This window comes from Neodiprion virginianus, chromosome 7, assembly GCF_021901495.1.
Source record: "Neodiprion virginianus isolate iyNeoVirg1 chromosome 7, iyNeoVirg1.1, whole genome shotgun sequence".
In the NCBI taxonomy this organism is placed as follows: Eukaryota; Metazoa; Arthropoda; class Insecta; order Hymenoptera; family Diprionidae; genus Neodiprion; species Neodiprion virginianus.
Window position 1 is genome coordinate 18,786,489 of NC_060883.1, and position 13,693 is coordinate 18,800,181.

The 13,693-nt window shown below is 39.0% G+C and overlaps 2 protein-coding genes across 4 annotated transcripts in view; one reads left to right on the forward strand and one right to left on the reverse strand.

Annotated features, from left to right (window-relative positions):
• Positions 1 to 3,538: 3,538 nt before the first annotated feature.
• On the reverse strand, positions 3,539 to 7,800 carry LOC124308450 (DNA damage-regulated autophagy modulator protein 2-like). Its single transcript, XM_046771175.1, has 7 exons — positions 7,386 to 7,800; positions 5,554 to 6,152; positions 4,729 to 4,850; positions 4,380 to 4,606; positions 4,157 to 4,295; positions 3,752 to 3,909; positions 3,539 to 3,680 (listed from the first exon to the last, which is right to left on the reverse strand). Exons 2-7 carry the CDS (start codon positions 5,622 to 5,624, stop codon positions 3,606 to 3,608), a joined length of 792 nt encoding a protein of 263 aa, XP_046627131.1. The 5' UTR covers positions 5,625 to 6,152; positions 7,386 to 7,800; the 3' UTR covers positions 3,539 to 3,605.
• A 4,625-nt stretch (positions 7,801 to 12,425) lies between these two features.
• The window catches only part of LOC124308453 (hemolymph lipopolysaccharide-binding protein-like), a 35,638-nt gene continuing 34,370 nt past the window's right edge, over positions 12,426 to 13,693 (forward strand). Inside the window, exons 1-3 of one of the 3 annotated variants that reach the window (XR_006908992.1) lie at positions 12,519 to 12,719; positions 12,826 to 12,895; positions 12,966 to 13,464. Coding sequence is in view for 2 of the 3 variants with exons in the window: in XM_046771184.1 (XP_046627140.1) it covers positions 12,608 to 12,719; positions 12,826 to 12,895; positions 12,966 to 13,347 (564 nt within the window). In the remaining variant the exon portion in view is untranslated. Of the gene's footprint in view, positions 12,720 to 12,825; positions 12,896 to 12,965; positions 13,587 to 13,693 lie in introns of those variants that run through there. The other 2 variants (XM_046771184.1, XM_046771183.1) reach the window with 2 other exon arrangements.

Sequence of the window (13,693 nt, forward strand, 5' to 3'; positions counted from 1 at the left end):
CGGACGCGCGACAAATGCGAATTGCATAGCGAAATTTCGAACGCCACGGTCTGACTTAGCACCTCTTATCTCGCCGTTTTCGCTCGGACTTTGGGGAGGTTTTACGATAAACCGGTTCAAAAAACCCGCGCTTTTCATACTTTCGATGTTTGACAGGGTGAAAAATAATCCGAGATGTCGATTTACCGACGGAACTCGAACACGGGAAATGAAAACGACGACTGCATCCGCACGAGGTAAAAATAACATCGTGAATAGCGATTGCGCCTCGGTTGTTTATCGCTCGGCTAGATTTATAAATTGATTGTGACGATCTGACATCGCACCGGCATCTCTTCGTGGACTTTTGTAACAAAGATTCGTTCCACTCGGTCGATAAAAACTCTCGCAAGAAGCAGAGAGGTTTCAACCGTGGCCTGGAACTTCAACGAATCTCAAACACATAATCGCGATTACCCAGGAGTTGGAAAAGAAAATAGGCTACCATTTTTTGATCAGAGATTTTTTCAAACGAGGTTGCAAGTTCAATCGATATCCGAAATCTACAAACGTGTGTGTAAGATCTATTTCAGTTTGAGACTTATCTACCGACGGTAAGATAGAACTTTGCCGGTGATTCCGCAGCTAGTCTCTGCATTGCAATAATCACCTGAGGATAAAACCAAATGACAGCTACATGCGGTTGAAAACGTTCTGTACGGTACATCAATTCTGCATCAGAATTCATTTTACTGAATTCCCCACATCGACTTTGGGTGACGAAGTTCTTGGGGTAAGCTGATTTTTTTGTCGTGGGTTGTAAAAATGGTGTACATGAACATATATGTTATATAATCCCGCCCTTTGAAATCGCGTGGAAACATTGTTTAAAAATTTATGAAAACTATGATTTTAACGTTTTTCGCGTATTTTTTTTTTTTTCCTTTCAATTGCACAGAACAAAAGTTCGATACTTTTCTTTTTTCGTCTTTCGGTCTACAAAACTAGACGTAGCGAATTGAAAAAAAATTGATTAGATCAAAAGTTATTGGTGAAAAACCATTGATTACGTCGTTTTAAATGTATAATAATAAAGTGAGTATTTATCAGAATAACGTCTTCCCGTCACATTTAACCATTTTTTACCACAGATAAATAATTCGCGCGGAAGCTGGTTTCTGTTGGTTGAATAGTTTACAACTTATGGCCTTATAAACAAATTAGCTAAACATCGGCCTCTACAATTCTAAGAGTTATCCGACGTCACAATTTCACAGTAAAATATCGGAATCCATATTTTTTTTTTTTTTTAAATTCAATTTTGCAACGAAGAGAGAATTTTTTTTCATACGCTCTTAGCTGCAAAATTGAACTGACCATTTATTCGACTGTTTTTGTAACATTTAATTACGGACATGAAAAGAGCATGAAAAAAACTTTAATTTGAACAAAGTTTACGACCTGTTGTTTGGCAAGCGAGTGAAAAAAAATTTGCAATACGGGCGTTCAATTTACACGGCGCGACATGAGTCGTACTTTTCTCGCTAACTATTTGCTATAAATGAGTTATTTTTGTTGGAAGTTTGATACTCGTGCGAAAATTTTTAGTCACAGATTTATTTATAACACTCAGCTACGGCGAAGCAAACTGTTTGAAAGCCAAACCATGACTGCATCGGCATCTGTTCTTTCGAACCCGAGGCCCAAAATTCCCGATCCTATCTAAAATTCGTATACCTGCGTCCTTCCTTCGACTTCGCTAGCTGACGAAGAAAGTGGCTGCTACGTTCTTTCCTAGAAAACTTGGTATTTTCAATTCCAACGCAAACACGCAGTAACCAGAAATAAATTTCTTAAATAATCGTTTTTTTTTTTTTTTTTCCATACCAATTGTCAATTACGAACAATCAACGTATGATACGACAATTGATGTAATATTTCTTATGACGATCGTCAACGTAACTGGAAACATTGAAAAACAATCTCTTCTGTTTATTCCAGAAAGTAGATTTAACTTATTTTTCATTAAAAAAAAAAAATTGTTCTTTTGAAAGAAAAACATGACTAAATATGTATATTTAATCAATGCGCCAACGACGACTTTGCTTTATAAATTTTACAATTTTGGTTCACGGAATTCGATTCGCCTCGTTGCATAGTATCAAATTAGAAGATAAAAAAAAAAAATGACTCACTTATCGCAAACAGTTTCCGAGAAAAGTGCGACTGAAGTCGAGCCGTTCTATTGAACGCCAGTGAACTCGCTAAATTGCCGAACAGTAGGCCATCGACTCCATTATTTTCTAACGAATCACAAAAAACTTTTTTCAAATTAACGCTTTTCTCACGCTCCTTTCATATCCATATTAAATGTTACAAAAACAGTCGAATAAACCGTCAGTTTAATTGCACAGTTAAGGGCGTATAAAAAGAAATCCCTTGGTTGCAAAATGCATTTTTTTTTCTTTAATTATTATGGATGCCCACCGTTTTCACTACCCGCACCAAAAACATCGGCTTGCCCCAAGAAAATAACGCTCATGTCCCTATATCTCCTGAACTATAGTTTCCGGAATGGGAGGAGCAAATCGATGCACCTTTAGCTATCCGTCGATAACCTTAATTTTAGTGTCATTTGTGTGGACCTATCAGTACCGGTGTTGATCATAGATTAGTCAAGATGTGTCCGGAACATACCTACGTATTAACCGAAGCCTATTCTTAAAAAAGGTCAAAGGCCAAAGGCCAAGATTGTGATAAAAAAATAATCGAGTCGGTCGATTAATTGGGTTTGAACAATAATTAATCGATTATACTCGATTAATCGAACTTGTTATTCAAACAACAGCTTCCACGTTTGCGAATTGAAATCTATCCAGAATGACGTACGAGTATCGGATTCGTACTAATCATTATTATGTTAATATTTACGAAGTAATTAAAACTATAATCAGGTGTAGCAATAAATTGTAGCAAGAATTCGTCATCTCGGTATTTGCAGCTGCACCATTTACCGAACCGCAATTGAACCGTGTTTCAGAATCGAAACAACAAGCTGAGTAGGAACCGTTTGATCACCAGGGATTTTCCGCTTCGGGATTACAGCTTGCAATGTTTTATTGAACAATACTTGATAGTTGCTGCAATGTTTCATATTGACATTGGTCACAATGCAGTGCTAGTGTATAAATAACTATAATTCACTAATTCTTGCTGTATATAACGAATCCAGTTCGTCTTAAGTAAGAATTTCGTCTCGTGTATAAATAAAAATCATTCGGTATTTATTCTACCTTTCACGATCACTGGCTCGGTCAATTGACCAACATCACATTGACGAATGACCAAGTCTTTCACTTGCTTATCGTAGTAACTTTGAGAATATCGATCATTAAGTACTATAGAGTCCATCTCGCGTCAGCATGGACTATTCGCAAAAGACGACAACGATTCAGTGACTTATCTTCGACCCTTAGATCAGTGATTACCAAAAGTTTCGCCACACTTTAGCGAAACCTGTAGCAGATGTTCCGAATATGTGAGAGTCATGGTCAGAGTTCCCGTCCTTGCTAAGAGGGTGAATTTACGGTGGTTGACAAAATTTCGGAAGCTACACTTGTCATATTTTATACTTCTTGTATCGTAGTTTCCTGCGTCTCGGACAGTTTCGAGTTTCGTCTTTCATTGTCCAGGTAAGTCACCTGCAATTAATAACAATCTTTCGATGACTCGTTACCGTAAACTCAATGAGCTCCGGGTGACGTTCACTTACAGTGACTTCGGGTGCCTCAAAATTTATCAACCGAAACTCTGGAACGAAGGTGACCAAAAATGCGCAGAATACGATGGCCAGCATCCATTCGGCAGCCACGCTGGTCACGTGCCATTCCCACCCGCCATTCTCAGGCTGCCACTTCTTGTAGTCGGATCCTAGGAGAATTGATCAGCTCGTTATCCATCAACCATCAGAAAACACCACAATCACACACAGTGATGGAATGCCCGCAAGAAGAGGTTGCGAAAGAATGGGATTAGGACAAGCCGATTAAAAAAAAAACTTTTAACGCACACTCTCGGGCCAAAGTAAAGATACTCCTGCTTCCACATTCACTGGATAAGGGGGATTGTTGGAATCAATCTGTATTCGCCAAATGCGCTCAGGGTAGAACTCGCTCACCTTTGAACTCCAGCGTCGATATGTAGCCAGGAATGACGACTACGATTGTGAGAATTACTGTGAGAGCCGAAAGTGCACCGCGAACCCAGACAATGGTCTGACCATTCAACGCGTTGACCATCTTCTGGCTCAAGTAAGTCTGAAATGTGGAATCGGCGGAGTCTAGAATCCTTGGACATCCATATTGTAAGAAGCAAACAAATCTATGCAGTTTCACTCTCACCTGGAGAACGAAGTAAAGGGTCCCAGCCGTGAAGCACGTCATCGCGCCGGTCATGTGGGCCGCAACAACTCGGGCCTCCTGGAAGTTCGCCAGGATGTCGAGGCCCAAGCACGACAGAAAACCACTCCATGCCGTCAGCAGAACCGTCGAGCGATTCACGGAGTTGTCGCCCCGTTCAATTCGCCACTGTTCTACCTGTCGATGCCTGATGTAGACGAAGCAGGCAACTGCAATTCAAACCGTTAATTCGTTCGGTGTTATCCTACTTGTTATTACTTGCCGATCGTCGGCTTCAAGTCCATAAAAGAAATGAGGGGTGCCGGGTGGACATCCTTCGGTTATAACTTACGCAGGAACGCTGCTATGTTCAGGAGCTGCGCGAATATGCAGGACTCGGGTGACAATGTACCGGTTTCTGATATGTAAGGGAAACCGGGCACCACGTGACCCCATTGTACTGATATAGTATAACTGAAATACAACACCGTTTAATGTGTCATTGATTGTGAAAGTGCGAAATACAAGGCAAGGTGAAGAACATGAACGCGATGCTCCTACATCGTCAATTCACTATCGGATCGATATCGCCATGTGTTTGATAGTTATACGCGGTGTCGTGAAAATCTATTTGAAATCGCATGGATCGTTTTTCGTTATTCCATTATTATAACAGATTTTTCATCCGTCAAATCCCATTCAACCGATCTTGCAACGATCGTGCAACAACGCCTGCCTTACGTCTTCCAAATGGATCGTGGACCCAAGATCATACTCGTTAGCATGTACGCAGTTTACCTTTCAGCTGACCATAACATCTATTGTTCAACCGAACACCCAGTCATATGAAATTCCACGCTATTGTTCGCCGGCGATAATCAATCGAGGTGACACAAATGTTTAAAAATTATTAATTGCATTAGAATTGCGAGGCGATGACGCCATGAATATGGTACAGCAAGAGTTCGAAACAAAAGGAAAGCGTCCGATTACTTATCGCTGGCTGGTTGACATACGAGCTGAATTTACTATTCTGCAGAATTTCTTCACGCATTTTAACTGGACTAAATTATTCTTGAGACGAGAAACATTCATTTCTTTTTTTTTCAATATATTTCGAGTAAATCTTATGAAAACGAGAGAATCAGTTACATTTAAAGTCTCGGTGGATACTTACGTGATCATGAACGTGACCGGGATCAGGATGAAGAGACTCAAAGGCAGCACATGCAAGGATTCGTACGGCATTTTTGGAGAAGCTGCTGAAAACTTTTATCGGTAGGAAAATTAATTCCGGCGAGTCAGTTTGCGGATAACGAAATATCTTGTCCAAAGTCGAATAATATATGCCCTCGACTACGTGGCACAGTGATAAGGTGAATGGGCCAAGAATTCACGAGCTTCCTCGATTCGGACGTCGAAAAAGATTTTATCCAATTCTTTGGTTATAATAATACCAGTATTATCGTCTTTTCAGTCCCGGCAATTCCGTTATTGCAGCGATAAATCGATGAATTAATCCAACTATTTCACAAAGCCACTGTTTAGAATCGGTGCAGCAACTGCTTCTCGAACATCTTAGTGGAATCGGAAGGTGAAACTTTTCTTTTCCGCAAAAAATGAAGTAACTACGAAGTTCGACGCTTATGGTTTTACTTTCTTCTCCAGACTTATGATGAGAATTGGCAGATTTTTTCGATTTGCTTTACCTCTTCCGAGGTTTTGGTTTCTTTTCCTCTTTATCACGGCAAGTTGCCACAGCCACGGTACATTTTCCTGTAGGCAGAGAAATCGCGTCCTTTATCCATCGCAACAAGCGGACTAATAACTGAGCAATTAATTAGTCTTCCCAGTTCATTACGTAGCGGTTGTTGTAAATTACAAAGACACGAGTCTCGGTTAGCCCGTCTGGCTTGCGCAGATAGCTCTCGTTCTACTGACCGCACGCTTAACTCGGTGGAGTCGCAGAACGATCAGGTTCGAATACCACCGATTACGTACCAACACAATTATGAATTAATTAAAGCACGTGCCCAGGTACAATCAAATGCGTCGTTGAGCTTATCCAGAGTTTATTAGTATCCCTTAAATTAACAACGTATTACGCAACGCGTGCAGAAGCTAACGATAAACGATATGGGCTGCTTGAATGATTACAGTTGAAATCGTCGAATTGATTCAATCGCAAAATTTCTTGTCGGAGTTATTCCAACTTTCGGAATAATAACAATATAGTGACGCGTAAAAATGAAATTGGCGTTGGGAAAGATCGATTTCTAATGATTTTCAAATATGTATATGCTCTAAATTTTTTTCACAGCAAATAATTTAAGCTTACCAGTAGTATGAGACGATTAATCGTTTGGTGATGGTAAAAGTGTACTAAAAGTGACGCGCAATTAACTGTGGAGAAAAAGATTGTTCAAGGAAACGACGGAATTAATTGCAAGCTAATTCATGCATGAACAGCGGAACATAAATGCCTTCGCCCCAACTTGCGACGCGTGCTTGCGGCTTTCTTTGTCACGATTTTATGTCCGGACGTTTAGATATAAATGCATTCTTCGTTTAATGTTATTATGGAATGAATTTGCCGGATGGTAATTACTATGGACACGCATTCTCTATGGTTATTATAACTTTTACCAGGAATCGTATTTTTTTATCGTAAGACAAATCACATCCATAATTAGTTTCACTTATCGCGGACCTGACTTCGTGTTATTTCTGTTTCAGTCGTGAAATCGCAGCCATCATCGAATTACGTAGTATGAATTATTGGAATTTTCGTATTGTTAGGAAAGAAATGAGAATGAAGAATTCGCAAGTCTATTTCTGATAAATAAACTCGTACGTCGTAGATATTTTCCTGGTTGGTAAGTTTTCCTGTTTGCGTCCGAATGCAAGATAGTAACGAGGATCATATCTGAGAGGTTACCAGCGGTTATGGCACTAAGAAAGATTGCATTTCTTCTTGTTTTGCGCAAGCCATATCAAAATGATACTTACGCGTAGACGAAGAAAAAAATAAAAAACAATCCTCGTTATCTTGGTGTTGATCCAATATTCACATTTTCAAAGTTGCCACTTGGGTCTCGAATTATTTCTTACGCATTCACTTATGGTTTAATCGCGCTGCAGTTTTCGATTTATGGTACGCATTGATTACCGATCAGCGAGTAAATTTTACGAAACAGTTAAATGCGGTTTTGCAGCGCTGTCGAAGGCAGCAGCGGTATTGAGAAACTGGCAGTTTAATTAGCTTGTTGTTTCGGAAGATTGACCACATGCGTACATTGACACGTATCTACATTATTTATCGTGTCGTCTCCAGAACCAAATGACCCAAGACTCTGATCGTTTTTTCCGATTCAGTGTCACTGTTTCTACGTCAAGTAAAGTCCAAACTTCTTTCTTCCAACGCTGTGTGTAATTTTGGCGAAAACATTTTCCAGTTTTTCGCAACGGACCTCGAAGAACAAGTGATTTTATTCGAAAAGATTTGCGAAACCAGTCTCTTTTATTCGAGTTCAAAGGTCAAAAATTTTGTTCTCAACCACAAAACTTATTCACGATAAGACGTACAGGTTTCGCGGCATTTCGATGACTCTTTGAACAGAAGTCCCGATTCGGTTTCGAATCTTGTTCCACATACGTAGCAAAAAATTTTTGCGTTGATAAAGTTTACGCATCGTATAATGTTAACGTCGTTTGACTGTTTTTGTTGAATCAATCACTTAAAAAGGTCGCGAATTGATTTCAAGTATCGATCCGTTGATGCAGTTTCCAATGAATCACAGGTAACGATTTTTATGACTGAGGATTGCGCGGCGTTGAAAAATACTCGAAAATTCTGACTAACGCTAGAATATTTCTCTAGGACCAGTTGTCGAAATTATTATATTGCGGATTAGGGGAAAATGACGCGTGAATCTTGTGAGTGATAAGAAGAATCTTTACATGTTTCATAAGTTATATACAACCTCGTGTTCGCAGTAATACATATACTTGATAAAAATAGTTAGAAACGTGGGTAATTCGTATTTGAGAAACGAGAATAGATAACGGATACGATATGCTCTTATCGCATACAGTTGGTCACATGAAAACGACATGTTAAAAAGAAGGAGCTCAAAATAATTAGGAGGAAAAAAGGAATGAACCAGAACTTTACGTAAGTGACTCTTATCAGCTCGAGAGTCAGAATAATGTGGATCAAGGGAAAGAAAATTCCCGAAAGACGCGGGTTTGGGAGGTAAAGTAACTCGGGCTAAAAAAATACTTAAGGAACATTAACTTTAACAGGCGAGTTTATTATCACACTATTGTACAACTTTTCATATTCGCAGAATGTCTTATTCTTCCAATTCAATCTACGATAAATCCTAACTTGATTAGTTGATGTAATTCAGACCTGAGTATCGTTGTCTCGTGTGAGAATAAGATACTTATTATGCAGATGAAAATGTATTGTATTTTATGAAACCATAGAATATCATATTATTATGTAAAAAAAAAGGAAAAAAAAATAATTAGGTAGACACAAATTCATTATAATTGTGCCGTAAATTATCTCTAGAACGGCGAAGGTATCACATCGTTCCATATTTGTGCTGTTTCCAAATGACTGTATTTCCTGTACTCGTTGACCACTTTTTAAATCAAGTTTAACTCAAGTTGAGACTATCACGAAAGTTCAAGTTTCCGATGAGAAACGATAGTTTTCGTCTGTTCGTATGATTGCTTGACACGAACTTGAACCCAGGCTTTGACGTGCGAAGATTGTAAAAATCACAATTTAGTAATAAAAACTCGTCTGACTAACATTTAGAAATAAGGAAAGGTTTGATTGGCATTTTAGCTGTGATATTGTGTGTGCTTGGACAACGTGACCTGAAACCTGAAGAAATCGACTTCTATCGAAAAATAACAGAGCAGATTGTTACCAGACTGTTGAAATTCTCGAAATTTATCGTTAATATTGATGAAAGTTGACGCTGCAGTTGGAAATATACCTTTATAACTAACACATTTTGTCGGGAAATGAATTTCAAGAAGCGATTTCTGACTAATTGCAATTTTAGGAATGTAGTAGGGACATTAAGAAGGATTGTGAAGAAGTAACACAGGATTAAATTTAAGAGGGTTTCACCGTTGAATGCTGCAAACTTTTGATCGTTTAATTATGCTGATATAGTGCCTCGGAAAATCAATTCCAGTTTGATTGAGAGTCGTCAGAGTTTTAATCCATTTACAGAAAATTCAGGGGGGTTAGCCTTACTTTCTCAAGATTTTGCGAGCGAATAACTTTACATCGGAGGATCAATTTGTACCACCTTGACGAATTTAAACCTCACGGAAGTGAAGGACAGATCAAGAATAACGACGACTAACAGTTAAAACAATGCAAAGAAAACGAGGTGAACGTTGATTTTTTATTCATTTTCATCCAGGTTACATACAGTAGAGACAATCAGACGACACAATATCATATATTGTATCCTGCAGGTATGTGCCGCACCTGTACGCAAGCCGAAACAAAGGCTATATCTTATGAATAAGGATATAACTATCCGATACAGTATTTTTGCTATTTTACTTCATCATATGATAAATGAATTTCTTTCGCAGTGTAGAATTATATTTTGAAATTCCTCTTTGTCTTTCACTATAATTGAATTTGTCAGCTTGTATGATTATTCCATACTAAAACCTGATCACTCGAGGTAGGATTAAGGCACAACGAATGACTGAAACTTTCAGCTATGAATTTGTATTTTGTCTTCCCCACCTTCTTGAAAACCGTTCACAGCTTTCATGTACTATGGCCATCAGTTTTGATTTATTGTTCAACGGACGATCCTTGCGTTTTTGCGTCGTTTCGTCCTATCAATTTTCCCGCCATTGATCGAATTCAATGACGATTAAAGGACTGATTATACCGTCGAACATATGAGTGAGACATCTACAAATGCGAAGAACTAACAGCTCGGAAAATAGTCAGAAAATTTCGACGTTTTTCAGCGATGAATCTTGATCGGTCGCTCGCAGCGTGTTAAGACTGCGAGCAATCTAATTCTCTCGCAAAATTACGTTGGATTGGTGCACAAAAGAATTTATTCCAGCACTTTTCAGGATCGCGAAAATTTTGGCAAAAATGAAAAGGGGTTAGCCTTACTTTTTTGCCGATTTTTGACCAAAAATTTTTGGTCTAAGATTCGATTTGTATGACCCTGACATGACTAATTGGACCCCCAGGAACTCAGAAAACGCAGCGAAAAAAGCGTGGGATCGACAAGAAAGAAATTACGAAGGAAAAAGCACCTGCTGAAAAATGTCGAAAACAAAGGTTCTCGTTTTTTGGCCGTAACTTTTTGTGCGTTGGTCGCAGACGACAGGGACTGCGCACAATCGATTTCTCTTGCAAAATGACGTCGCAACAGTGCATGAAGGAATGTTTCGCAGCATTTCCTAAAGACGATGAATTTTTCGTCAAAAATTCAAGGCGTCTCGTGTGATTCAATTTAGTTTATTATCGACCCTCTTATGTTCATGATTACATTCTCATGCATGTCCGAGCAATGTATGGAGACGATAAATTTTTTTTTCTTCAACATTGTTCCCCGTCTCAGTTTTTACGTATTTATTTACGAATAAATACACCTCAATCCAAAGCCGTAATATACTCTCACATGTATAGTACTTTGTTCTCTTTACATAAGTTTGGAAACTTATCCGTAGGCCATGCAGTACTCAGCAGTCGATTCGCACATTATCGTTTCGTGTTGTTCATCCTCCGTTTTGACTTCTAGTTCAGATCAGTTTTATTTCAGGTTCGTAATAATGTCAAAGTAGCTTCTTCCACGGTCCAAGATCGATTGTTTTACGTGTTTTCCAAACTTCAGTATTGACTGTTTTCTTACCTCAATAGCTTGTTTCTTTTAGACTTGTCTGCCCATGTAGTCAGCTTGATGTTTTCCTGCTGCGTTTGTGTTTTAAAGTTTGTTACACCTTTATCGATCTTTAGCCTCGTGTAATGCGCGTGTACGATCATGTATGCTTCGTCCGTTAAATTTATTCAAGTATTTTCATTACCGCAGCCTTATGTGGGTTTGTCGAATTTCTAGCAGTCCGTGTCCTCAAAGAGATTTGCTGTAGAATACATTTTATCCTTTAAGAATGCGATCCGCAGTATGAGATTCTGAGTCTGATCTAGCAGTTCTATTTCTTAGAGTAGTAGTCTTGGATTTTTTTCGAGATTTTGTTCTATATTGTAATTGATTGACTCGTATGAGACGGATTATTCCAATGTTGTCTAACATTGTTATGAACATTAATAAATGCGAATACTAATAATAGTAATACAATGTTTAATCGATTTACAAACGCATTCAGTAACGGAATTCAGTAAATTTCCAGAACCTGTCTGTAAATTGACGGTGTAATTGTCACCAATTGAAAATTTTATCACTAATTTCAAAATTTACATTTTAGTTCTCTAGGCTTTGCTGAAATCTGATATACTGTTAAGGATTTCGCATAAAGTTTACACCTGCACGTGTGACGTAGATCCACAAGAAAATCCCACAATTTCCGAACACTGTTGAAAACTTTCATGAGTACAGTACATTTAATATACTATCAAGTAATTTCCGAATCACAGTTACGGGTTATTTGAAATTATGGATATTAAATCCTTTCGTCACAATACATTTTTCATTTCAACAGACCATTAGTATCCCTTTGTAAATGTCTCACGTAAATTCGGTAGTACGTCTAGTGAATTCCAAATGCCGTACAGTAAATGTGCATTAAATTTATAAATATAATAATTGACTAGAAAAATTTATTAAATTCAAAATAGGTTTTTGTGTTTCGCCAGCCAATTTGAGGAGATATACGAGAATTGATTGCAAATTTATTCGGAGTGCTTGGTAATTGCCTTCGAAACAACACATTTTTTTCTTAACCAGGTTTTTATCTCAAAAATAAATGTCTGATAAATTTCGTCAACAAGATTTATCGCTTGTCAGAATGAAAAGATAACCTTTGGGTTACTCAAAGCGAGTTGGTATAAAATCGAACAGCGTGTGTGGGGATGCTGGAAATCGCATCAAGCGAACAGTCGTTCCTCAGTCATAACTGCAGAAACTCAGCAGTTTTTTCTCCATTCGCGAGAATTAAACAAGTCGTTGAGCCTGCAACGGAAATAGTACATCCACACGTCAGCCATGGCGGTCGGGATGATAGCGATTCAAACGCTGCTATTCTTCGTAACTTACGCTCTGGCGGGACAATCATCCTTGGAGCCCATCATCGTCGTGCTCGCTCGTAGAGCAACCGGTGAGTATTTCCCAAACAAGTTCACAGTGTGATTCTCGCATGCGACACGGAAAGCGCGTATTTCCATTATGTCTGTGATAACGGCCTTTCGACGTTTCGGTTCCAGGAGCGACTGGAAACGCAAATCAGACCTGCCTTCTTCGAAATCCACCGGTTACCAGAAGAGACGACTACACGTGAGTGTCACCGTCGATGGTTGGTCGAAGAGAGTTTGAACGTTCATGAAATTTTTGTCATGTGATGCAGGTACTTTCCGGGCATCGGTGGCTACAAGGTGCACTTGGAATATCATTCGTGGAACCAAGCTCGAATCACCTGCGAAAAGGAAGGTGGGCACCTGGCCATCATCAATTCTTTGGCCGAGAGGGATGCAGTGGTGACGGTGCTCAGAGCAACGAACCCAGACTTTTATGTCAGTCTCGGCTTCCACGACCTTTACGAGGAGGGCCACTACGTCACTATCCACGGGCAAACTCTGGCCAGGGCTGGGTTCAACGAATGGGCGGACGGAGAACCCAATAATGAAGATGGCCCTGAAAATTGTGGATCTTGGCACCGGAATGGCGGGCTCAATGATCACAAATGCAGTGTACCACTGCCTTTCTTATGCGAGCTACCAATCCATTGACAGTGGTTGAAGAGGCGTTAAGCAGATTGCAAGAAACGTCAACGAAGCAAAATATACAATCAAGTCAGAATTTTGAAACAGAAACTCATGTTAATATACAATATAAGCCTTGAAAATGTACTGAAAAATTAAAACTTCTTAGGCGGTATAATTTATTGCAATTGCCCACTATGTGCTTTCCCTAATACCACGCAAAGTAAGCGCATTATTTCGAATAAAGATAGAAGGTCTCGATGACAGTTTCACTGTATAGTTTTTTAGGTAGGTGTGTGCATATAAATACTATTACCGACACGCATGCGTATTATGCATACGCATTATAGATGCAACATATTCATGCACAGGG